General features: G+C 38.3%; 1 protein-coding gene across 4 annotated transcripts in view; it reads left to right on the plus strand.

Annotated features, from left to right (window-relative positions):
• Window positions 1-25858, plus strand: part of LOC129771701 (homeobox protein PKNOX1-like) — a 221093-nt gene that overhangs the window by 168218 nt on the left and 27017 nt on the right. For all 4 annotated transcript variants that reach the window (XM_055775628.1, XM_055775629.1, XM_055775627.1 and 1 more), the window contains one exon: window positions 17363-18117. In XM_055775628.1, the coding sequence (XP_055631603.1) occupies window positions 17879-18117 (239 nt within the window). In that variant the 5' untranslated portion in view covers window positions 17363-17878. The remainder of the gene's footprint in view (window positions 1-17362; window positions 18118-25858) is intronic.

The following is a 25858-nucleotide window of genomic DNA, read 5'->3' on the forward strand; positions in this document are numbered from 1 at the left end:
ATGATAGTTAATTTAATAGCTATCAATTTGATTCATGCAACCAGACAGCGCGCGAAGAAAAGCAAGACCGTGTGTGTGTGTGTGTGCCCTGCTGCCTCGATCGCTGCCAAGCATAATGGTTATTTATTTAAATCAATAGCCGCTTGAGGGTGTGAAATTATGATGATTGGCTCCGACGACTGACGACCTGAAGGGAATGGAAGCTACAAGCTACAAGCTGAGCTCACTCACTCAGAAAGGTGTAAATTATAGCCTTTTCGCTTACAACACCACGCTGCTCTCCTCTCGGGTTTCGGTCTCTTCCTTTTTGCTGCCGGAAAACAGTGTTTTGTTAACTGACTGAGTGACTGACTGACTGACGGTCGGACGCGGTTTGCCTTCTCCCGAGGCACTACTAAAGGCATAAATGTTGCACCGATTTATTTGCACGCAATCCGCCACCGCCCTCTGCCCAAGACATGATCCGATGGGCGTGAGCTTGAGCGTGAGTGAGTGAGTGAGGGAGTGAGAAAGCGCTACTCGCACGAAATGAATAATGGAGCGGTTTATTTTCAGAATGACTTAATTTCACTTCAAGGGTACTTAGAGCCGGTGAGGTTGTGCGCCTCGTTTTGGCCGTTATTTATGACATAAAGTATGCGAGGTGAAAACATTAATGTGGCGATAATGGGATACACGAAGAGTATGTAAATTACCGCATGCCTCAGAGTCGATTCTGTGTGCCGAATATATCGAAACATGACATTATTTGCCCGATCCATATTATCTCATTAGGCCAATCCTGTTTTCGACAATTCCATTAGCATCGTATCGTGTTACGGTGAATGGTTTGCGAAACTCCTTCAATTTATTTAATCCCACCTCACGCACCTCCCACTTCCGTTCTCTTCAAACTTCCCAGAATTCCAACCGTCAGCAGAAACAGAGCGGCAACAACATGCACAGAGGCGGAGATGAAGTTGGCTTGATTTTTTCTTAAGCCGCCCCCTCTTCGGTCCTGTGCGAGAACCAACATTGGGTTTAGTTTCATTCCCAGGCTACAGGCCGTCATAATTTCAATTTCGGGAGGGTCTAAATTGAAAGGGAAAGAAATTCTCCGCACCTAAAATAATCAGATCAGATCAGGCCTAGCGATCTATGCGCTCATCGTGGCAGCAGGGATGGCTGAGGCGGGTTAAATTAAACTCATTTCTTTTGGTGTTAGGTGCTGTGCTGAGAGTAGAAGGCGGAATGAAGGAGGAAAAAAAGAAGAAGGAACGGTATGGCGGAATGTCGCAGAGAAAATTGAATGACTTCAGTAAGCTCTCCGGAGAGTGCCATCTGATAACGGAAAAGCATTTCTAGAACCGTAGTCATCACTTCGATATTTGCTACATGGGGTGAAGGCGGTGGCTGTGGGGTAGCATCGGGGAGCATCGGAGCGACCATCGCAGGATGGAGGTCCCGAAAAATGGATGTTTCCAGGGATGAGTTGATAATCTTGTCTCAATTCCCAAATTCATGAATGAAAGCTTGGCTGGCTGTGGTTCGGCTGGATTGGAAAAGGGGTGAATATCCGGAGAGATGAAAGTGAGGGCGGGGAGCAACACTAGGACGAACAATCCCGGCTCGAAGTGAATACCTCAAAATGCTTTTATCGGGGTTGTACGAAAACGTGAAGAACACGTACCTTTGGCAGTCTCTTGACAGTATCCCGTTTGTGTATGACCAGTCACTTCTTGTCGCATACGGCGAAACCGGTTCGTATGCTATAATCCCACTATTTTCCAGAGGGCAGACCAAGTGGAGCGAACAAAAGGAGAGATCATCATAAACGTGTGCACCTCTCCCTTGGCTACACAGATGTAGATCTGCTAGACTTCTGTTAGCTTGATATGACAACGTGGCTTACACAGCAGAGGGTACTTTTTTAATCCTCTCCGCACATATATATATTTTTTCCCTTCGTTCTTTCAAGCTGGTCTCTGCTGGGCAAGCTTGATGCCAGTTGTGCGGTGTATATCAACCCCGGAGTAATTTGAATTACGTTACTCGATGTGATGCTGGCACCTGATGGCCCTGGGACTGACTGATGAGCACATGCACATACTCGCTTTGTCATCTTTGCTTGTGCTTCATGGATAGTATTTTTTTCAGTGTTCATCTCTGGTATCTGCCATGGATGTGGAAAATCGCATATAATTCTGATAAGGCCGAGTTTGAAGTAAACTTTGGAAACTATTCTCTGCAACATGAATACCATGTAGAAGGAAAATCTCAGGGATGAGATTAAAAAAAAAAGCTTTCATCTTATAAGTGGATAATTAGAAGAGTTTGTTTTTTTTTTGTTCGGCAAGAGAACACCTTACTGATGTGACGTATCCGCGATGACAAATGTACAGTGTTGACTTCTGGTCAGTTAATCTCGATTAGCTTAAAAGTGCCGAACACAGTTTTAAATTGCAAAAACTTACTTTCGGACTCGGAAGGTGTTCGTGATAGTTTTAGACACTCCTCCCCTCTCTTAGGGGGGAGGGGCTGGCCAGCCATACGAATCAAACACAAATTTCTACATTACTCGGGAATTAATCAAGCAAATGAAACGAAATTTGGCATATGGAGATTTTAGGGTGCAAAATATGATTCTATGGTGGTAAGACTCTCCACCCCCCTCTATAAGGAGAGGCTGCCATACAAATGAAACACAAATTTCTGCATTACTCAAGAATTAATCTAGCAAATGAAACCAAATTTGGCATGAGGAGGTTTTAGGGTGTAATAAATGTTTCTACAGTAAAACCTGTTTTGTGCGGTTTTTTGTGCGTTTTTCTGTTCTTGTGCGGCGTATGAAAAGAAGCATATTTGACGAAGCTATCGCCCGTTTAGTTTTTTTCGATGGTTTATATGCATTTCAGTGCGATAAAAGCATATTTGCGTCTCAATTATCTGTCAACAAGCAAACCAATCGTAGTTACCATGTATTACTAAGTACTAGAATAAAATCATATTGAATTATACCGTCAACCGAACAAGACGTCTTTTCTTTGTACTCTGTAATCAAGACAGGTTATGGGCCCAGATAACCCGTAACCCGGAGACGAACATTGTTGATTAAAAAAAAAATGCAAGCTCAAAAAGTATATTTTTTCGATGGGAAGAATTTAGTGAATTGGAGTTTTCGTATGGAGACATTACTGGAGGAGAAGCAGTTGATTGATTGCATCCGGAGAGAAGCGGGCGAAATTGCGGATTTCCGGGAGGCCGACACGGATTCGGAGCAGGTAAAGGTTCAAAAGGGAACCAAATTGGCGGAGCGGAAATTGCAAGAAGCAAGATGCAAGTCGTTGTTGGTGGAAAAGATCTCGGATTCACAGCTGGAGTACATCAAGGGTAAATTCACTCCGAAGGCGATCTGGACAACGTTGCAGAATCTTTTTCGAAGAAGGGGATTTCCGGCTCAAGCAGCTGGCTGTGATGAAGTACGTTGAAACGGATCCGATGGAGGAGCACTTGCTACGATTCGAACGGATTATCAGGGAGTTGGCCACCGCGGATATAGTCATGCCCAATCGGCTGGTCGTATTCAATTTGCTGCAAACCATGCCAAGGCCATTTCAACAGTTGGTGACGGTGCTAGAAACTCTTCCGCAGGAGCAATGCACTCTGGATTTCGTCAAGGCCAGACTACTGAGCGAAAGTGTCAAGCGGAAGAACAACGGGGAGCCGGAAGTAACGCTGAACAGCGAGTCGGCCTTCTACGGAGAGCGGTTCAAGATCAAGTGTTTCTCTTACGGAAAAGTTTGTCATAAGAAGTCAAAATGTCCCACGACAAAGGAAACGAATCATGTCCTTTATGTGCCGGAACTACAGTACAATTTGTTTTCCATTCGGCGCGTGAGCAAGCTTGGAATGCGTGTAACGTTTGGAAACAATATTGTGGAGATCAAACGAGGCAACGAGGTGGTTGCTACTGGGAAACTTACTGGAAAGTTGTATCTGTTAAATGCCATCTTCAAGAATGGACCAGAAGAGGCGTTGGCAGTCCTACCGGTGAACGAGTATGAGCTGTGGCATCGGAGATTCACATTGGCAAGAGTGACCTGAAGATGTTGGTTCGGAACAACATGGTCAACGGAATGGTTCTCAAGAAGGACGCATTTAAGGACACCGAATTATGCGAACCTTGTTTGCTAGGAAAGCATGCGAGACAACCATTTGGAGACGTTCCGATTCCAAGATCCAACAGACCATTGGAGCTGGTGCACAGCGACGTTAGCGGACCTTTCACCCCGGCGGCCTGGAATGGTAAAAGATTCTTTGTTACATTCACCGATGATTTTACCCATTTCAGTGCCGTATACATCCTAGCGTCGAAGGATGAGGTACTGGAAGCTTTCAAATACTATTCAAGCATGGCTGAGGGACACTTTGACAGCAAGATCGGTCGCCTCAGGCGCGATAACGGCTGAGAGTATGTGAATAGTGAATTCGGGCAGTACTGTAGAGATCACGGGGTGCTGATGGAGAATACCATTCCATATACGCCACAGCAGAATGGCGTGAGCGAACGCCTTAATAGGACGATTCTGGACAAAGCAAGGGCGATGGTGGAGGATTCGAATATGCCGAAGAAGCTCTGATGCGAGGCGGTTCAATCAGCGGTGTACATCATAAATCGGAGTCCCACGGTGGCGTTAGACAAGAAGACACCGTATGAGATGTGGTTCGGACACAAACCGGATGTGTCAAAACCTTCTTATCTGGGGTAGCAAGACCTATAGTTTCATTCCCAAGGAGAAGCGATCCAAGTTGGATGCACGTAGCCAGGTATGTTACTTCGTAGGCTACGGGGTAAACGGTTATCGGCTGTGGGATGGTCACAAGAAGAAGGTTTATCTTGCACGGGACGTCGTCGTGAATGAGATGAAGTATTCGGCCACTAGCGATAAAGTGGAGCAAAGTAACCAAGAAGAGGAGCAATTTTGGACTCCACCAGAACCACGGATGGAGGAATCAAATGAACCTGTAATCGAGCCGATAATTCCAGCTGAACCAGAGATTGAAGAGCAAATCGGTGAACCGATAGGCGATCCTGAAAATAACAGTGATGGGTTCGTTTCGCTGGACGATGAAGAAAAAGTCGAACCTAAAAGAAGCACACGTGTACGTAAGTCTCCGACCAGGCTGAACTACCATTCTTGTCTGGCGTATGCGTTGAATGCAGAAAACTATGTGCAGTACTTGCCAGATAATGTTGAAGAAATGAAGTCAAGGGACAACTGGCCACAGTGGCGCAAAGCCATCGAGGACGAGTTGAATTCGCTAGCTGAGAACAACACCTGGAAACTCGTAGATCTACCGGTAGGAAGAAAGCCTGTGGATTGTAAATGGGTCTTCAAGTTGGAGCAAAAACCGTTCCATCTGACAAATATAAAGCAAGATTAGTTGCCAAGGGTTTCACGCAGCGGTACGGATATGATTATACCGAGACCTACGCGCCTGTGGTGAAAATGACCACGGTTCGTATGATGCTGGGATTGGCGAACCAGGAGAATTTGCTGATTCACCAGATGGATGTCCGAACGGCATTTTTAATGGCAATCTATCGGAAGAGATCTTCATGCGCCAGCCTCGAGGATTTGAGGAGGGGAATAAGGTCTGCAAGTTGAACAAATCCATCTACGGTTTGAAGCAAGCTTCGAAGGCATTCCACGAGTTTGTGTCCCGGATGAAGTTCAAAAGGTGTGAAAGCGACAGTTGTCTATACAACCGTGAGCAAAATGGTGAGAAGTTTTTCCTGTTGTTATATGTGGACGACATCCTCGTAATTTTCCGGAGTCTTTCTGTGATCGGTGTTATCAAGAAGCTACTGAAGTCGGAGTTTTCAATGCAAGACATGGGTGAAGCTGAAGTCTTCTTGGGCTTTAAAATTGAACGAAATAAAAAAGCGTTCCGGAATGGAACAGTGCAATCCAGTATCAACTCCCATGGAAGCTGGACTTCAACTTCTGAAGAGCGAAGCCGAGGAGAAGCTGAACAAGCCATACCGAGAGCTGATAGGATGCCTAACGTATTTAAAGGTCACGTCTCGTTCGGATATCAGTGCAGCGGTGAACTATTTCAGCCAGTTCCAGAGTAATCCGTCTGAAGAGCATTGGGTGCACGCCAAAAGGATGCTACGTTATCTACGTGGGACAGCAGACCATGGATTAGTCTATGAGTGGTCATCGGTTCCCATTCGTCAGGTGGTTGGTTTTGCGGATTCAAACTGGGCTACTGATGTGAATGATAGGCGTTCAGTTTCGGGAATCTTGTTCAAGCTGTATGGAGCTACGATTTGCTGGAGCACCAGAAAGCAAAGCACCGTATCGTTGTCATCGACCGAAGCTGAATGTTCTGCTCTAGCTGACGCTGCTTGTGAAGCCATTTGGATTCAAAAGGTCCTGAATGAGTTGGGATTGCTAGAAGCAAAGCCGTCATTAGTCTATGAAGATAACCAGTCGACCATTGCGATTATGAAGTCAACTGGACCTTCAAAACGACTGAAGCACACTGATGTCAAGATTAAATATGTAAGTGAGTGTGTGGTCAAGAAGAAGCTAGAAATTTGCTATATTTCAACAAGCGAGCAACAAGCTGATCTGCTAACGAAAGGTTTGTCAGCGATACCGTTCCGGAAGCTTTGTTGTAATATCGGGATCTTTCCACAAACTCAGAGCAACAATTAGTTTGAGGAGGGTTGTCGACAAGCAAACCAATCGTAGTTACCATGTATTACTAAGTACTAGAATAAAATCATATTGAATTATACCGTCAACCGAACAAGTCGTCTTTCCTTTGTACTCTGTAATCAAGACATTCTCCACTTCTGAAATTATTCCCCTCCTCTCATCAAATGATCTAAGTTTTTCTAAGTTTTTGCATGACATGATTTCTAACAGCAACACGTTTCGACATGCAACTAAAAGCACAAAACAGCCACGCGCAACCGAAAAGGCAAAGTGTCCCATCGCAAGGCAGGGAAACAAAAGGAAATTGAACGGTGAATGGCGTGGATTTGAGTTATTTTCTTGGGGGAAACTTTTTTTATGCGGTCCCTATCTAACGCACAAAAAAAGTTTTTTTTTCAAAATGTGTACCGAACACGATTTTTTAAAGCTACTGGTGAAGTTTTGCATGATTTTTTTTTCATGCGACTTTTTTTGTGCGGTCCCTATCCCTCGCACAAAAAAGGTTGCCTGTATAATGTTTCTATAATTCTCCTCCTCTGGAATAGTCCCATAAAGTGTCCCATAAAAATATTACACATATTTTAACCAAAAAGATTCCAACCAAACATGACAATTGAAAATTTTCGGAGAACTCTGAAGGAAAAAGGGAAAATTCTAAAAATTTAATTCCCATATGTTCTACAATTACATAGTGACAGGGCAGTTAGTCCATTTGATGTTTGCGCTAGCGAAATTGATCTTTGTTCGAAACTGGAAATGGATTTTAATGTGATGGAACGCACTCCTATATCTTCTTCTATATATACCGAAAAAAAGGATCGCCGGATGTGTTGATAAGAGCAGACCTCGAGGAAGGAATTTAACGATTTAGGGCTGTCTTTATTCTATCATATTTTCTGTATCAAACATTTATTCCATGTAACGGAGAAACATGTTATTTGCAAGTGATTGAAAAATCTTGAACGAGAATTGTATCTGAAAATAATCTGATAGTATAACGATGAGTTTTGGTAGAAGTACTAGGAATTTTATAGTAAAAGGAAAATTCGACGGGGTCGATTAGAAGATCAATCGTTGAACAGTTCTGCGATTGGACCCATGAACTTGCTCATAGTAAGAAAACGTGGATGTTTGAAACTATTGATAACAAAATACAAATTTTGGGCGGGACGAAGTTTGCCGGGTTAGCTAGTTCAATTATAAACATAGTTCTGATACCTCAATTCAAATTCTAAAAATGGTATCTTCACTTCAGCGCTTGGAGCAGCCTTTAAATGCTCAAGTCTTTCTGGTTCATCCTCACTTCTCGAAGTCAATCCGCGAAGTTTCATATCGAATCCCTTTCTGAATCAAAAAACTTGGTCGATAATCTATGCAAAACAGCTGTACTTTGTTTGACACTGACACCACCACATGAAATTGCCTAACGTAAACTGTGCTTGGCGAGAACCGCCAATACATTGCACCATGTTCCAACCTACATTTGATTTGCAATGCTTACCCCAAGCGCCCTTTAAAACAAAAGTTTATATGCGAAAAATTTGAAGCACAAACATGAAATATGGAATCAGCATGGTGTGGAGATGTGTTGGATTGAAGCGGCACAAGCCGTCAACTGCTGCAGTTCGTCTATGCTCTATGGGTACATGTGTATACGACTCTTCTCATCTCACATTTTGCCCACAACTTCGTCCGTCTCTGTCGAATGCGGCGGATGAGATGTGGAAAGAGCTCCCCCCAGCCCACGGGGGCGCATTGAAGGAGTCGGAGAAAACAGCATCCCATGGATGGGAAGGTTTTTTCCCTCTTTTCTCTCTTCAGTCTACGCCAAGTTAAGCGTGGCACGAGGGTGGGAAGCCGTTTGCTGCTACTGCTGCATAAACAGGGTATCCCTTGTGTGCCGAGGAGATGTAAAAGCGAACGAAAACTGCAATAAAACGCAAATGTTACCTTTAATATAGAAAATATGTAGCTCACTCTTTCTCTCTCTCTCTCTCGTTCCCTTTCGTTCTTGTTTCTTGACTCCGAGGATCGCTCGCGGTTCAACCAAAAGATGAAACTTCCTCCCACTGGCGTTTGACGCGTGCGTGTCTTCTTCTGGGTTCACTCTTATAGTTTTCCCATATTTTACACGGTTTGTTCTTACTTTGGTGTCGAACAAAGTGCTGCAGTTTTGCATAGATTATCGACCAAGTTCTTTGTTTCGGAACGGGACGGAACGGGATCCTATTAATATTTTTTTGAAAGGCGTAAAAACTTGCACAAATTGAACCTAATGAACCTCGACTTGATCAAACCCCTCTCACAGATGAGAAAGCACAGATGATAAGACCCTTCCGCAATACGGTGAAAACAGAAGCTAATCGAGTGAGTATAAATATCATAAAAAAACAACAAACTTCATTGCTACAACACCCCATCAAAACGACAGTAATTCCCTCTAATTAGACACCAATAAAAGATTTATAGCGTGATCAGCGTCGATTTTATGACTTGCTTGTTGTTAGGGGTAATAGGGTGGACGGTACGGGAACCGAACCAAACTTGATCGGAATGCGCTGGGCTGCGTTTTTATGGCCTCTCGACAATTGAAATTTCAATCACAACACTTTATGTCAATTGCCAGACGAGGTGGGAATTGATGACGCGAAAGGCGATCGAACGCTAAGTAAGTGGGCAATTCGGATGCAAATGACACCGGGAACACTAGCTTGTTGGGATCGTAAAACCAAGGACCACCGCAGGAGTTATGGGCGCAACGCGATGCGGAACGAGCGAAGCGGAATGCCGCAATTGAACACCACCATTACCTCGGAGACGTTCACGGAATTTTGTTTCGGGAAATTCCAACCGAAAAATCTTGTTGTTGTTGTTGTTGTTGTGGTCATAGAGTCAGAAAATAACCATTTAATGCGAGCTTAATTATTCCGATCGGAATGTTTCGGCTCGCCGTGGATCGTGATACAATTTCCTGATGGGTCACTAGCCTGCGCAATCCGGTCCGAAGCCGGTCTGTCTGTTGGGTTTGTGTATGTGATCGTGGAATTAATTTAAACACCCAGAGTGTTATTTTTGATCGATTTAATGAGCAGCCGCGACTAGGGATGTGGAGGGATGTGGAAGAGAACGGAAACAATAAAGAAACCCGCTATCATCATAGAACACACCAACTTATTTTTTTATGAACGACATCACAAATTGAGCACAAAACAAGGGACAAACACGTTTACGCCTCGATCGGTATTCTGACCTGCGAAGCCAATTCATTCGATGCTTTCCAAATCGATTGCCCTTCACAACTAAATAAGAACATCGTTTTTATTCGATGGCTACTTATCATTCACAATCAACGAGGGTCACAAGTGGCATTCGAGATGGAAAACAGCACGTTTTATGAAGGGTCCTTATGCTTTTAATAGCTGTTGGAATGTGTATCAAATTTGGTAAAAAAAAACAAGCAGTGATCTTTCGGTCGACTGATTTTTCATTGTCTGATTTTTCAATAACGAAAATGCATAATCAACGTTAACAGTTTTGTAATTTGTAATCGACATAATCACGAAGCAGGATTAAATAGGCCTCATATATATGCGTCTCAATTTGCGACAGTAGGAGCCGAACGTAACAGGATATTCGAAAAAGAAAACAGAAGAAATTAAAAAATTTCAAAAGCGCTAGGTTAACATTCACGTAGGCACTGTTGATTTGGGTATTTGTGAATTTGGAAATTAATCTTAAAATAATTTTTGTAACAACGAACCAGAACGACAAAGAAACAAAAGTTACAAAATCATCATAAAAACATCAACAGAAGAACACAATATAAAATGTCCTCGGTCCCTTCTTCATCATCTTTATATTCGTGTCATTTTTTTCAATTTAGTATCATTCGCATTTCACATCACTTTTTAATTTTCTTGTACCCTTTCCTTCATTTTTCTTCACTTGTTTTTTTATTTGCGTCCATATTCTTATTCCTTTTATTTTTATGTTATCTTACCACCTTTTTGTTCTTTAATTTCTTCCCTTTTTACATTATTTTACTGTTTATTCCCCACTTTCTTTTTCCATTTGCTTATATTACATATGTTCGTCTACATTTTATTGTTGTATTAGCTTACATTTACTTCTTCTATTCGTTTCCGTTTTTTTCCTTATTGTTAATATTTTTTTAATATTTGCCCCTTCCGTTTGCATTCATTTCCTTCTTTACATTGTTTCAATTTTGTTCTTGGAGTAATATTCGTTAACTTATTCTATTTGTTTTTTATGTTTCCAATTGCCCTATTTTTTACTTATTTTCGTCTCCATTCTCTCCTTCATTTGATACCATTCTCTTCTTCCGTCGGTTTCTATTCCGTTTTACGTTTTTTAGTTTATTCGCTTTCCATAATCACGTCTATGAAAGATTAAAGAGACGCCCAAGTCTTTTTAATAGTGATGAAAATGCCTATTTTCATTCTGCTTTCTAAGTGATATGTTCTTTTTCATTTGCAATCATCCGTTTGCATTATCTCATTCATTTTCTACCGTTGTGTTCTTCCATTGATTATTTCCTCAATTATCTCAATTATCCCTTTTCATTTCAATTTACTTCGTTTATTGATTTTTTTCTTCCATTTCTATTATTGAATTCATTATTCAATTTATCGTCAATTTATCATCTTTATCATCTTTATCACCTTAACATTCTTTTTTTTTTGTTTTTTTTTTTTTGCAAAATGTCTTCTGCATTTTGATTTCAAATTCTCCTATTCTTTGGTTTTCTTCCACCGATTTTCTTTTCCTATTTCTTCAATTCTTCTTTCTTCCAATCTGTTCTTAGAATTTTTATTCAATACTTCTTAAGTTGTCGTTTTCTTCTTTCATTTCCTTTTCAAATTTTCTTCTTATTTTTCGATACCATTTTCCTGTTCCATTTGCTCTAACTTTCATGTTTCGTAATCATTATTTTTCATTTGCATTCATTTTCTTTTTCCATTTTATCCAATTCTCTTCTTTCAGTAACTTTCATTTTCTTTTATTTGTTTCAATCGCTATCAGTCTTACTTTCTTTTTCTTTCCATCAATTTGGTTCTATTTTCTTCTTCATTCGATTCCCCTTTTCGTATTCCGTTGGTTCCGTTAACTTCGACATTTATTTCCATTTTTCCCTTAGTTCTCCAATAACAACTTGAACTTCTCATTGTTTGAATTTTCCTCAATTTTGTTTGATTAAATTCAATATAAATCAAAATGCTTACCTTTATTTTATTCCTTTCATTTCATATCATCTTCTTCTATTAGTCTCCATTTTCGCTTCCATTGACTTCGAGAATTGCTTTTTTTTGTAATCTTCTTTATCTATCATTTTCTTGTATCAAAAATAGATTTTTTTTATGTCCAATATTTTCATTTTTCTGCTTCAATATTTTTCTCAATTATCTTCAATTCGATTCGCTCTATTCAATTTTTTTTTTGAAATTTTGATTTTAATTTTTTTTTTTAAATTTTGTTTCAATTTTTTTTTCTCATTTTTTTTTTATTTTATGTAGATTTTCAATTAGATATTCATTCTATTGACTTTCTTTTTCCACCCGTTCCATCTTTTATTTTCTCCCATTTCGTTCTTGATTTTTTTCAATCTTTTTCTTCATCGATTTTCATTATTTCCCTCTTCCATTTACTCTCATTTTATTATTCCTTCTACTTTGGCTTCATTGTTTATACTCGTGGTTCAATTGCGTCCAATTTTATCCATTTGCTCCTATTTTTTTCTCTTTGCTTAAATATTCTTTTACTATCAGATTCCAATCTCTATTCAGTTCCATTTTCTTCACTTTCAATTGCTACTATTTTCTACTCCCATTTGCTACCATTTTCTTCTTTCTTTTGCCTTCATTTTATCCTTGTTCTTCCAAAAGATTTTTTCTTCTTCTATTTAGTTTCTTTTTTGTCTAACATTTTGTGTTCATTTTTTATTGATTTCAGCTCTTTGTTTTTTTTCTTTTGCGTTTTCTTATCCTCTTAGGCCAGTTTGTTTCATGTTAGTTTGAACTTCCATCATCTTTTATTTTGTTCAATTTTCTTCAGTAGAAATCAAAATGATGGCTTTTATTTTCTTCTCGAAAGCTATAATTGTTTATCCTTACGAACGGGCACCGAACCCCCCGCATGATAATGTGTGACGCTAACCACTCGGCCACGGGAGCACTCATGATTAAGTTCCCATTTTCCTATATTTAGCTTGAAGAGAAAATTGCGAATGATTGATCTTATTTTATTTTTAGTTGCTAGCGTTTTTTTTTCATTTACAGCCATTTGGTTAATTTCTCTTCTTCATTTGCTCCCATTTTCTTCTTCCATTTTCATTCAATTTCTTTTATCATTTGCTTAATTTTGTTTCCAATTCCAGCTTTCATTGTCCGCTTCTGGTTGGTTTTTCCCAATTTCCATCATTTTCTTTCCAGTTTTACTCGGAATCTCTATCACATATGAATCCATTTTCATCTTTCGTTAGCTCCTATTCGACTTCCATCGATTGAGATATTCTTTTTTATCTCTTCTATTTAGCTTTTTCATTTTATTGCATTTTCCTGAATTTTCTTCAATGATAGATTGAACTTCCATTTTATTTTATTTCATTCAATTTTCTTTAACAGAAATGAGAATCGAAAAACTTGATTTGATTTAATTTTCTAATTGTTATTATTTTTCCTCACATTTGATGTCATTTGGTTGCATTTTTTCTTCGTTTGATCCCATTTCCGTTTTTCATCCGTTGACTCTTATATTCCTATATTTTCTCTCTTTTTTTTTTTGGCTTTTTATATTATTCTCTTTCCCAAATTTTCTTCCATGATAGTTGGATCTTTTATTCTAGTTTATTTTGTTCAATTTTTTTCAATTGAAAAGACAATACTCAATAATTTTCATCTTCCGATTGTTCCTTGGTTTTCATTTCGTTTTAGATTTACTTCGACATTCTTTTCTCTCTCTATCTTTCTTTTAAATCGTGTCATATGAAAGTTTTTTTTTGATTTTATTTGTCTCTTGGTGTCATTTACGTTGCTGCCATTTACTTCCATGTTCTTCTTTCATTTGCTTCATTTTTCTCATGGCAGTAGCATTCCCTATTTTTGTTTAATTTTTTCCTATTGTTATCACTCTTTTCTCACGTTTACTGTCGTTTGTTTGTATTTTATTTTTATTTAAACACAATTCCTTTCCATTGACTCCGACATTATTTCTCTCTCTCTGTATTTTTTATTTATCCTTTTTTCTGCTTTGAATATGAATATGCTTTGAAACTTCATTCTCTTTTATTTTGTTCAATTCTCCCCAATAGAAATGATAATTTCATTTTCACTTTGATGTACCTATTCCTCACATTTGCTGTCACTTGCTTCCATTTTCTCCTTTCATTTTCCACTTCACTAATTACCGTTTTCTTCTTTCATCCATCTTCTTGATATATATTTTTTTATACTAGACTCTTCTTCCATTGGTCATTTCGTCTTCAATTGACTTCAGTATTCTTTTCTCTCTCTTGCTTTGAGTATTTTTTCTAGTTTTCGTTTGCAATTTTTGTTTAAAACGATTGAATTAAAATGCTTGCTTTTATTTATTGTCCAATTGCTATCTTTTTCATATGTTTTCTGCCATTTGGTAACATTTTCTACTTACATTTGATTCATTTTCTATCTTCCATTTCATTTGTTTTTTTCCTTTTTATTGTTTCAATTTTCTCCTTTCAGTAGCTTTCATTTCCATCTCCATTTTTTTTCTTCAACTGATCGTTCGACTCTCACCCCTAGCTCATTTGCATGCGTTTTTCGTCTTTTCGTCTATCAGTGATTTCGGCTTTTTTGTTTTTTTTATTTTATCATCTTTCCTTAATTTTTTCCATGTTAGAATGAACTCCCATTTCCTTGATTTAGTCCAATTTAATTCATTAGAAATGAATAACCACAATATACACGTATTTATTTTATTTTCCCTTAACTTTTTTTTGCTTACGTTTACTGCCCTTTTCTTCTTCATTTGATATCCCCCTCTTTTTGTAATTGCCTTCATTTTCTTCGTTCATTTCTTCCAGTAGTAAATATTTCTTTCTTCTGTTTTTTTTTTCAAATTGTGACTGTTTCATTCTCACTTTTATTACCTCTAGCTTGCATTTTGTTCTCCCTTTGATACCATTTTCGTCTTTCATTGGGCTCCATTCCGCTTTCCACTGACTTCGACATACTTTTCTCTCTCTCTCTTCTTTTGGATGTTTTTTATCTCATTTTCTCAATTATCTTCTATGGCAGCTTGAACATACATTAACTTCTATTTTATTCTTCATTTGATGTCTTTTTGCTGTTCCGCTGGCTTGCATTTCGTCTTCCACTCACTTCCATATTAATTTCTTACTCATCTTTTGCATTTTTTGTTTTATTCTATCCACTTTTCCACTTTTTCCACTTCTGTTTTCCTTAATTTTGTTCAACTTTCTTCGATGGAAGTGATTGCTTTAATTTTCTTTTTCAATAACTATCGCTTTCTTACGTGCGTTCGCTGCCATTTACCTCTATTTTTTGTTCACTTGATACCATTTTCTAGTTTCCGTTGGCTTCCATTTGGATTTCCACTAACTTAGATATGCATTTCACTTTCATTTTTATTTTTTCAATCGTTATCATTTTTTTCTCGTTCGATGCTTTTTTCTCTTTCTTTTTTGTTTTTCAAAACATATTTTTTCTTTCATTCCCATCTATGAAACAAAGTTCGTACATTTTGTACGTTTATCTTTGTCCATTTCAATTTACAATTGTCTTCTTCATTGAGATTAACATCATCCGTTATTTTAGTTGTTTAATTTTCTATTCAATTATCTGTTCTCTTCATTTTATTTTTCTACCAAATGTCCTTAATTTTTTTCTAAGTTTTGTTTCAGTTTTTCAGATGTTTGTTCCATTGTCTTCCATTTTTCTTTTCTTTCATTTTGTGTTGAAATGTCCAATTTCATAATTCTTCAGTTTTTTCTTTACCATTAATTTCCTTATCCATTTCTATTCCAATTTACGAGAGTTTTGAATTGTTTCAAAATGTGACAATAAAATATAGTCAACTGACAAGACAACTTTTTACAATATCTGTATTTTGTTATGAACAACGATGAAACTCTTCGACAGAAATGAGAGCCCGGAACGATATTGATTTTTATCAGTGATTCTCATAGAAATTCTCACTACGTAAAAAATATGCTATGGATCGGAAGGTAAAACCTTCATGGCTACGAGATCTTGTTGTGTTTTTTTTTGTGCAACATGCATAGAGTAATAAAGGAAAAAATCATGCGTAACAACAGCAATTTTCCTTTTTTTCTCGTAAATTTATCAGTCCAGTACAAACCAATAATAGGATAAACCTAGTTACTCAAATACAACAGATCTACCCTCTAATTTCACTAACCTCGCAATCAAATGGTAAAAAGAAAAAAAAACATATTCAACTGTATTTTAACTAATCACTGGAAGTACAAGCCTATTTCCAAAGCAGTTTGTGTTAACCAAGCAGTATTTGCGGGAGGATTCAACTTTCTTCTTTTGATGGAAGTAAATTACAGATAAAACATCGAATGCTTGTGGAAGATTATGGTGACACTGCTCCCTAGCCATATAGCATAAACACTATTCCATTTCTCCTCATTCATTTTTTAACGAAATTTAAGCAACATTTAAAAATGAAGTTTGTGCAATAGGCTGCAATTTGCAAATATCACCATATTAACTAATTTCTGTAATTCATATCGGGTGCTTTTGAATGTACAGCTCCATTCACATGCTATACAGAATCAAGCACTATGAAAGCTTTGAATGATAAATCATGCTCAAAATCTACGTCAGTATAGAGTACAGTTGTGCCAACTCACCGGCACAAAAAATAGACAATCGCTTTACTTTGGCCTTTCCAATGATCAATTCGTGACAGAATTTACTAAGTATTAAATTTAACAGAAGGACATTAATTAATTGCTCAATCAACTCAGATCTCTGATTACTAAGTAGGGAAGTATTTTGTAATAAAACTTCACCTCCCATCATCAAGCGCTAGCGAGTTTGCTGCTCCATGTAACTAAAAGTTATATTTATTCAAAGACACAACGATTTTCCACTATTTCAAGCAATTAGATACCATCTAATATTACACGATTCGTGCTATGCAAAAATTCGAATAGCTAACTTTCAATGGTAGTGGATGTCTATCACAGGTAGCAGCCAATATACAAAACGCCAAGTTCGTCGGAAAGAAAGCGGTTCTGAGTATGGGCACTTGTGGGACCAACGCTCTGCACCTCCTCTATCATCGAGTCACTGCTACCTTTCATGCATCGAATTGAAACAATTGTTCATTATTATTATGATTTTGCATTATGGCGATTGCCATCGAAAAACGTTATTTGATTGAATATTCCGATTATAAACCACAGAGACTGTCATCGGAGGGAACTAATATTCAGAGGTTTCATTGTGGATTCATTCCATGGTCCACATTACTTTTGGGATTGATTTCTTCAATCAGTCCCTTCAGACACTCTATCGATCACTCACAGCTGGATACCTCGAAACCATCAATTTTAAAACGAAAATCTAATTTCATGTCCTTTGCTTCCTCTCTCTTCTTTTCAGGCTCAGGCCCAGGCACAATACCTCGCCATAGCAATAGTAATATCCCAATAATAGCGGCAGCAGCATGGAAAAATTAATCCACTTCGATATGATGTCAAAATAAACAGTCACAAAGCAGAGTGCAAGAGAGAGAAATAGCGGGCGCGTGGGAGGAACCATCCGCGAACGGATCCGGAAAACACGGCGGAAAACAATCGATGCTAAATTGATGAACTGATTTATGCAAATCGGATTGCAAACACAGAAGTCGCTCTTTGTCGCTACTGGATTGCAGCGGGTCGCGCGCGATTGTTTTCGCAGACGAATCACGTATCCAACCCAACCGAACCGTTCCGTCATCAGTTTCGAGTTTGATGTATGTGCAATAAGTGGTGGGCCGAATTGTGATCGTGGGTGGTGATTTTTGTGCATTCTCCCGTCTCCCGATAATAGTCGATTAGTAGCTTCCGTTCCTCGTGCTTTGGCGCGTAATTTTGGCAAGTGCAGGTGCCCGGAAGAAGGTGTATACGAAAAATCATGCAAGAAAATAGTGTGGCTGCAGTTCCGGTGTCCGGCGCGACCGTTACTGCTCCTGCTCTCTCGGGGAATGGTCACCAAGTGCAACCGGGTGGTGGCGGAAGCGGGAACGGGGGTCATACGTCTTCCAACAGCGCTTCCGGACCGACACCAGTGTCTTCACCGACCAACAGCAGTACGACCAGTATAAGCGAGATTGACCAGGCCCAGTTCGAGGCGGACAAAAGGGCGGTGTACAAGTAAGTTCAATGGGTGGTCCCCTGTTTAGGTGTCTTTCTTTTCAGTTGGAATATTAATGACCGCTATCAATAAACAACTAGGCGGAGAGTGTCATCCGTTGAACAATATAACATTGTTTTTACAAATTCACAACTTCATTATGACAAGGATAGTAATGAGTACGCAAGGTCATAAGTATCGAATATATCGTTTTGTTCAAAACGTTGACATTCAAAAAGTAGATGCCATCAACGCGAATTATAATAAACGACTGTGGGTAGGACAAACAGTAGGGGTAAGATGGCCATATGGTCAGTTGAACACTTAACTGTTTAATATCACATTTATGTTTATGAGTACTCATTCTACATATTTTCCTGTGATATTTCAACCGATAACATTAAAAAACAAGTCAAAAGTGGGAATTGTAAACAAAAACTGAAAATCACCAGTGATTTTGCGCGTGATTGATTCAATATAAAACATAATCATTTGCAAGTAAAAAATTGTAAATAATTCAACTAATCGTACTTTTGGCATGAAACATAAAACCAATCAAAGCCGCGTTCATTCATTATAGCAAATTTTTTCATGCATCAGCGATATGAAAAAAAAATTTAACTCGTTTGTTATTGTCATCAATATAATGAGGGCAGTGTGTTTCAAGCTGAAAAAAGTCATTTACACTGAAATAAAATCACATTCGTTACTCGTGAATATTTGTTGATATTCTAAGACACTGCACACGCCAGCAAAATGAGGGGCGTTCAAGTTTTTTAAACGCAAGATAGAAAAATGTCAAAATGAGGACTATTATTTTTATGTTGCGAACATCAGAAATGGACAAGAAGCGTTGTTTTCGCCATATCCACCACAACTTCGAAAAACTCTCACTGCAGCCATAATATCCGATGTGACCCGGCACAAAATATTACAATTGATGAAGTTGTCCTGTCGATGACAATGCATACTTATTAGCATTACACTGGATCGGACATTGAACTCTAAGGCTCACCGTAAGCTAGTGAAAAGAATGTCTGCGTCCGTTATTCGGCTTCTGAAGATGGTTGGTGCATAGGGGTAGTGGGAGCAAAGTGGTCACCTGCTTGTTTGGTAGTTATTACTATAGATGCGGTATTGATAGTCAGTCACCTTATGTTTGAAGAATTTAATGGCTTTTGAGTCACCCTGTACTTCAGTAGAGCTGTCGCATGTCAAAATGTAAATAAAAACAGAAATTGCGCTCTCGATAGCCATTCGGCCGTAGTTCTGTGCGCATGGTATCTAAGGAATTTCTCGTGAAATTTAGTTTATATAATCTGATATCTTGAACAAATCATCAGTTTGGACGACTGTTCACATATTCCAGGAGAGGTGAACAGATATTTTGTTTAATCTCAGCGATTAATTAGCACAGAATTTACTTTGATGTTTGGGGGCAACGTGGTCATAGGTGAATAACGACGTACAATGTTCTGTGTACTAAAGCTGATATACCGCATCACATTCTGCTCTTGAAGATCTTTTTGTGGCTTTGACCCTGGATAAGGTCGCCTCTATAGCGTGATTCCCTAGCGAATATCAAGGAAAGGATAGTTGTTAGTGGGGGAGGTAAGAATCAGGTTTCACTGTGGTAAGTGAAGTGATTATGTAAACGCGAATGAACGATACTCGACAGAATGAAATTCCGAAAATCTTATGTGTCGAAATACGCAGCAGGGATTATATTTAGGTATCCTGAGAAGGAAAACCTGATTGGACCGGCTATAAATTATGTTTTTTATCGTACATACTTTTCATCGAAATCCAGCCGCGGCAGCGGATAGTTATGTTTGGGAAACCTGAGAAGGTATCCGATAGAACTCTTCTAAACCAATCGAACTAGCGATATATTTCGTTATACATCGCGCGTTTTCTGTATAGAACTGTAATTGCGACGGCGGAATTTTATCTTTGGGAAACCTGGGAAGGTAACCGAGAAAACTCCAGTAAAACCAATAAGACCGGCTATGTATTCCGTTATTCATTGCGTGTACTCTGTATCGAACTATGATTGCAACGACGGAGAGTTATCTTTGAGAAACCTGAGAAGGTAACCGAAGAAGCTCCTCTGATCCAATTAGGCTGGTGATATAATCCGTTAATCCGTTATCGAATTCTGAAGTGATAGAGTTAAAGAAAGAATTAATGAAAGAATGAGAGAAAATTGAAGAATTATAAAATATGCCAAAAAAAATTAAAGAATTAAATAATTTATGATTTGTTAAATGACTGCTAGAATGTGAAACCTGGTACACAAACTAAATAATTTGAAACAGGTATCTGTGAACTAAATGTGCCATGTACTTTGGAAAATGTATTATTGAACGTCAGTCTATCGTTGAATCGGCAATTAGATCATTGGAATCCGAAATCTTAAAACTTTCGAATTTAGAATCTGTGATTAAAACTGGATCCTAGAATCAGAGAATTTTCAGAGCTTCCATATACCGATCAGAAAACTTGAAAATTTGTTACATTATATTTGAAAATAGACATTTTGATTAACAATATGTGTTGTCGCACACCCTACGTTGTGTTTTAGATTGCAGATTTCGTTGCGTGCGTGTAGGAATGGTAGCAGTCAGGACCAGGGTTTACTGAACCATAATTGTAACATTTGAATGCTACCACGGTATATCAGAACAAGTATACTGGATACTGATGGATATACTTCACAGACATAAATTCTGAACACACATTTATGTTCACAAACAACTTAAATTTATTGTACTACGTTACTACATTTATTAGTGTTCAGCACGATACTTCCAGCAAGAATGGGCTAGGATATTTGATTTTACTAAGCTAAGTATTCTACTACCATACTGAAGTTCATGATTAACTGACCGACAATTAATAAGGAATTATAAGGCACACTGTGGGAATTGACGGAGTTGTCGGATTGCTACCAACAATCTACACTTAGAACTAATACGATCAACCAATATGGCATAAAATAAATTAGAGAATTGACATATTGACGTAAACATATTCAATTTTATACACAAAGCTACGCGCATGTTTTGTCGGTGTTAACATGAACCTGATTATGAAATCTAAAATAACATTCGATATTCTTAAAATAACACTCAATATACAATTTTCACAACTGAAAATTCACATTCAGCTATAAAAACTAATTCGATATGAAATCACTTCGTCTGTTAACTCGCGCGACTTACCCCGATTTGTGAATGATTTATTATCCATAAAATAATTTAATAATTTAGTATCAATTAGCATCGGCGGAAATTGTTCCTAAATGTCCTAATAAATAAACATACACATTATAATATTCTATCAGGGACTATCCGAAAAAAGAGCAATAATGGCAACACAACATAATTCAACTTATCGTGACATGGCTCGCGTAATTTTAATTCTCCTGCTTTGAGCCAATATAAACCAACACTTTCACACAGAATCGTATCATGCAATGTACATATGCGCGCCCGAAGCAGAGATGCCAACCTTCCTGATTTTTCAGGATTTCCCAGACTTTTTAGCCCGCTCCCTGATATCCTGACGAACACTCAATTTATCCTGATTTGAGGTGACCCTGATTTTTCCCGATTTTTGTACTCTTTACCTTATTTGTAATAAATATACTGGTTTCCATGTCAAAGTTTTCTGTTGTGATAGTTCTCCGCTTCGCACTTGTATATATTTTGCATTAAGTTAAACTTTGTACTTAACTTCATTCATGTCTACCCTCAATTGTTTGGTGGCTTCCCAAAACAGTGCTAAGAAATTTCATGAAACCAGATTGTCTGATGAAGTTATGAAATTACAACGAGATTAAGTTTGAGGAACAACATTGCTTTTTTAGGAGGCGATCTGGCGTAGTGGTAACATCCATGCCTCTCACGCTAAAGGTCACGAGTTCAATTCCCCCTCCCGACATTCTTCCAAAAATGGAAGTAAAAGTGACGAACCAGCCAAATGAGTTGAAAGTCACTATGATACAGATAAAAAAAAACATTGCTTTATTGAGGATAATGTGTATGTAGATGTATCTCTTCTCTTGGATGGCACTAACGTTCCCAGTGGAACTTTGGCCTTCTCAACGTAAGTATTACTTGCGTCATTTTCATTAGTAGTACTTAGTTGAGATTTCTATGTCGAAAAACACACCTTGAATTTATTCTAGAGTGGCAAGCTCTAGAATACGCGTGACCACAGACAAGTCGAAGAAATTTCTTTGACGACAAATCCCCCGGCCAGAACGGGAATCGAACCCGAACCCCCAGCATGATAATGTGGGACGCTCACCACTCGGCCACGGGAGCACACCTAAATATATCCCCAGAGTTATTAATGTAGGAATACGTTTCAGAGTGTAAAATTACTCAAAAGAAAAATTTTCAATATAAAAAAAATATTATATATGTAATTTGTTCGTCTGATTCAAAGTAGAATCAATTTAGGGCTATGGTAAATATATCTATAACCGTACTGAATGTCATAAAAATTAGGAAAAACTCAACAAGTCGTTCACCTCTGATATGTTTTCTTATTTGTAGATCAAGATTAATTCCAAAGCATTGATGATGAATTCAGTGAAAATTTGAATATTGATTTCTCTGCAATTGACTGTAGTGATGCTGTAGATTAAACGATCGAAAAGTCAGGCGAAACACTAGCCTTTAGCTTTTGCGAGGATTTATACCATGCTTATTAATGCTTTGACATATCCGGTCTTCGCCCGAATGAAGATATGCTCTGTTTCTGGTGGGATTTGAAATGGATTCTGTATTATGAGCTACTACCAAGCAATCTGTTTCTCACATGTATGGCTCGCAGCAGTCTTCGACGAGGAACCAAACATGTTCTGGGAGGATAGAATATTTAAGCTGTGTGAAATATTGTGAACCAGAAATATGGATATAAAATTAAATCATAATGCTTTGATTGAAAATGATGTTTTTATGTTCCCAAAAATCGACATTAACTTTCCGGACAACCCAATATGAGCTATCCTGATTTATCCTGATTTTTATTTTCGTTCTTCCTGATTTTTTCAGATTATAGTTGGCAACCCTGGCCCGAAGCAAATGAAACGATACGAACGCTTCCGAACACACCCCCGGTACTCATAAAGCTCGTTGGTTATACCAACACGATGCAACTCATACGAATGTGATTGCGCTAATGGCAATCACCCAGAATATCGCATTCATCCTCCGTGAGCGCGCGCATCTAATTTCTCGTTTGTACGAAAATTCAACCACATGATAGTCGAAAACAATAAACATGATTTCACTGTCACTTATAAATTGCCCTGCCAACTCTATTTTTACTACGAAAATGGTACGATAACTTGAGCTTTAGTACACACACACACACACACACACTCTACGGAGGGATGAAACACGACTCGACACGAAACCGAGCCGTCGACGCGAGAATGTTATACAGGGAAACTTCGATATAACGTACCCTCGATATAACGTCACTCGATATAACGTAAATTTCACATTTCCAAAGTGTAAAGGAAAAAAATCAATATTTTTTTCCTGATAGAACAATGAATTATCTGTATTGTGATGCTAAAACAAGTTTTGTACCTTCAATCGATCCCGAAATACAGCTAGTTTTGTGATTCCGGATTCTAAATGAATCAAGCTTTAATCAACACTACGAAGGGAAACATCATGAGAAAGGCTGGCTTCGTCTTCTGATTGAAGTTATTCATTAACTTCACTAAAACAGCAACACAATAATGTATTATAGACTACGTTTGTGAGTACTTTATTATGCTTCGATATAACGTACAATGCGATACAACGTACAATTTTGAAAGTGAAATGATAACGTACATCGAAGTTTACCTGTAATCGGACGAATAAGCGAACTATACAAAATATTCGAAGAGAATTTTTTAACTGGATAAAAATTAAACTTTCTCGAAATTTAAATTCCGCAGAAATCAATGCCATCGAGAAGGACCGCACACTATTCGGGAACTAACACTTTCTACCACTTAAAGGACGAAAACCACCGAAACACGAAGAGAAAGCACACACGTCTGATTATCACAGACGCTCAATCCGAACTCCAAAAATGATTTGAACAAATTTGGACGAAAAAAACGCATAATCTATCCCATTTAGCTTGATATGTGCGATTGACCACTTTGCCCCCACTAGGTGACCACTTTACCTCCAAGCATATTCCTTGGGGTGACCACTATGCCCTCACTTCCCCTACTGGTACATACTCTGTCACGAATTGTCCGATTCTTAAAGGAATGCCGAAACAAAACAAGTGACTGTCATCGATCTGTTTTTCTATATTTCCTATAGAAATTAGACATTTTAACTAAGAAAAGTTCTAAATTTCAAAACTGCAACAGGTACTATACCTGAAATATCAAGAAATGAAGATGAAAAATGGCTAAAAAAATTTTTTTCCGAAAAAAGGGAGTTCTAAAAAAATTTTGTAAATCATAATAACAAAATTACCTATAAATATGTCAAAAAATGTCAAAAAAGTCCTGCAGTATTTTTTTTTAAATTTTCATTTGTTCATAAAATTATTTGTTTATTTGTTTATTTGGTCAACAGGTAACATTGTACCCCAATGACAAGTAAAATAATATAAATTAACACAGAACACTTCTAAAGTTACACTTATTTGTTTCACGCGTCATATTAAAATTAAAAACGTGGTAACACCTATTGAAGAGACGAGACATACTTCGCATTGGTTCATGCAAACCATAATTCGTTCTAGCAGAAGGGGTACTAAGGAACGAGTGTGTACGAAGGCTGCGACGACGTATATTAATGTCTAAAAAGCCGAGCAAAGTAGAATAATCAGTGTTGCCCTGCAGCAGGTCTGCAATGAAGCAAGCCTTTGCTACGTTGCGTCTCTCATCCAACAACTCCAGTTTAATAAGTAAGCAACGGCTCTTGTAACTAGGCAGGTTAAATGGATCCGTCCACCTAAGATGACGTAGAGCAAAGCGGACGAATTTTCGCTGTACTGCCTCAATCCGTTGGTTTTCATTTTGGTAAAAAGGAGACCATATGACCGATGAATATTCCAGGATGGGGCGCACAATAGAACAGTACAGAGCTTTCAGGCAGTAGATATCCCTAAACTTTTTGGCAAAACGAAAGAGAAAACCCAGCTGCGAAGAGGATTTACATTACGACGAGTGTAATGTGATTCTTGAAGGTAACTTTCGTATCAATCAAGGATGCCCAAGTCCTTGATAGTCGATTCTCGCTGTAATTGTACACCTTCCAGACTGTAACCGAAGTGAAAAAGAGAGCGTTTACGTCCAAACGAAATTACCGCGCATTTGGACACGTTTAGTGACATTCTATTACTATGACACCATTTAGCGAATGTTTCTAACTGTTGTTGTAGAAAAACCGCGTCTTGTGGCTGTTCAATCTTATAGAACAGCTTCAGGTCATCTGCATACGAGAGTTTGAGGCAGTTTAGTACGAAGTTGACATCATTCATGTATAGTAGGAATAGAAACGGTCCGAGGTGACTTCCTTGGGGAACACCAGAGCAAGCTGGAAAGGGTTTCGAAACATGGTCTCCAATCTTGACAGACATGTTACGACCACATAGGTAAGATTCCAGCCAGAGTAACAGATCGCCATCCATGCCTAGTTTGTCAAGTTTAGCTATTGCGATTTGATGGTTCATTTTATCGAATGCTGCAGATAAATCCATGTATATAGCATCCACTTGCTGACG

This window comes from Toxorhynchites rutilus, chromosome 2, assembly GCF_029784135.1.
Source record: "Toxorhynchites rutilus septentrionalis strain SRP chromosome 2, ASM2978413v1, whole genome shotgun sequence".
NCBI classification, from domain to species: domain Eukaryota; kingdom Metazoa; phylum Arthropoda; class Insecta; order Diptera; family Culicidae; genus Toxorhynchites; species Toxorhynchites rutilus.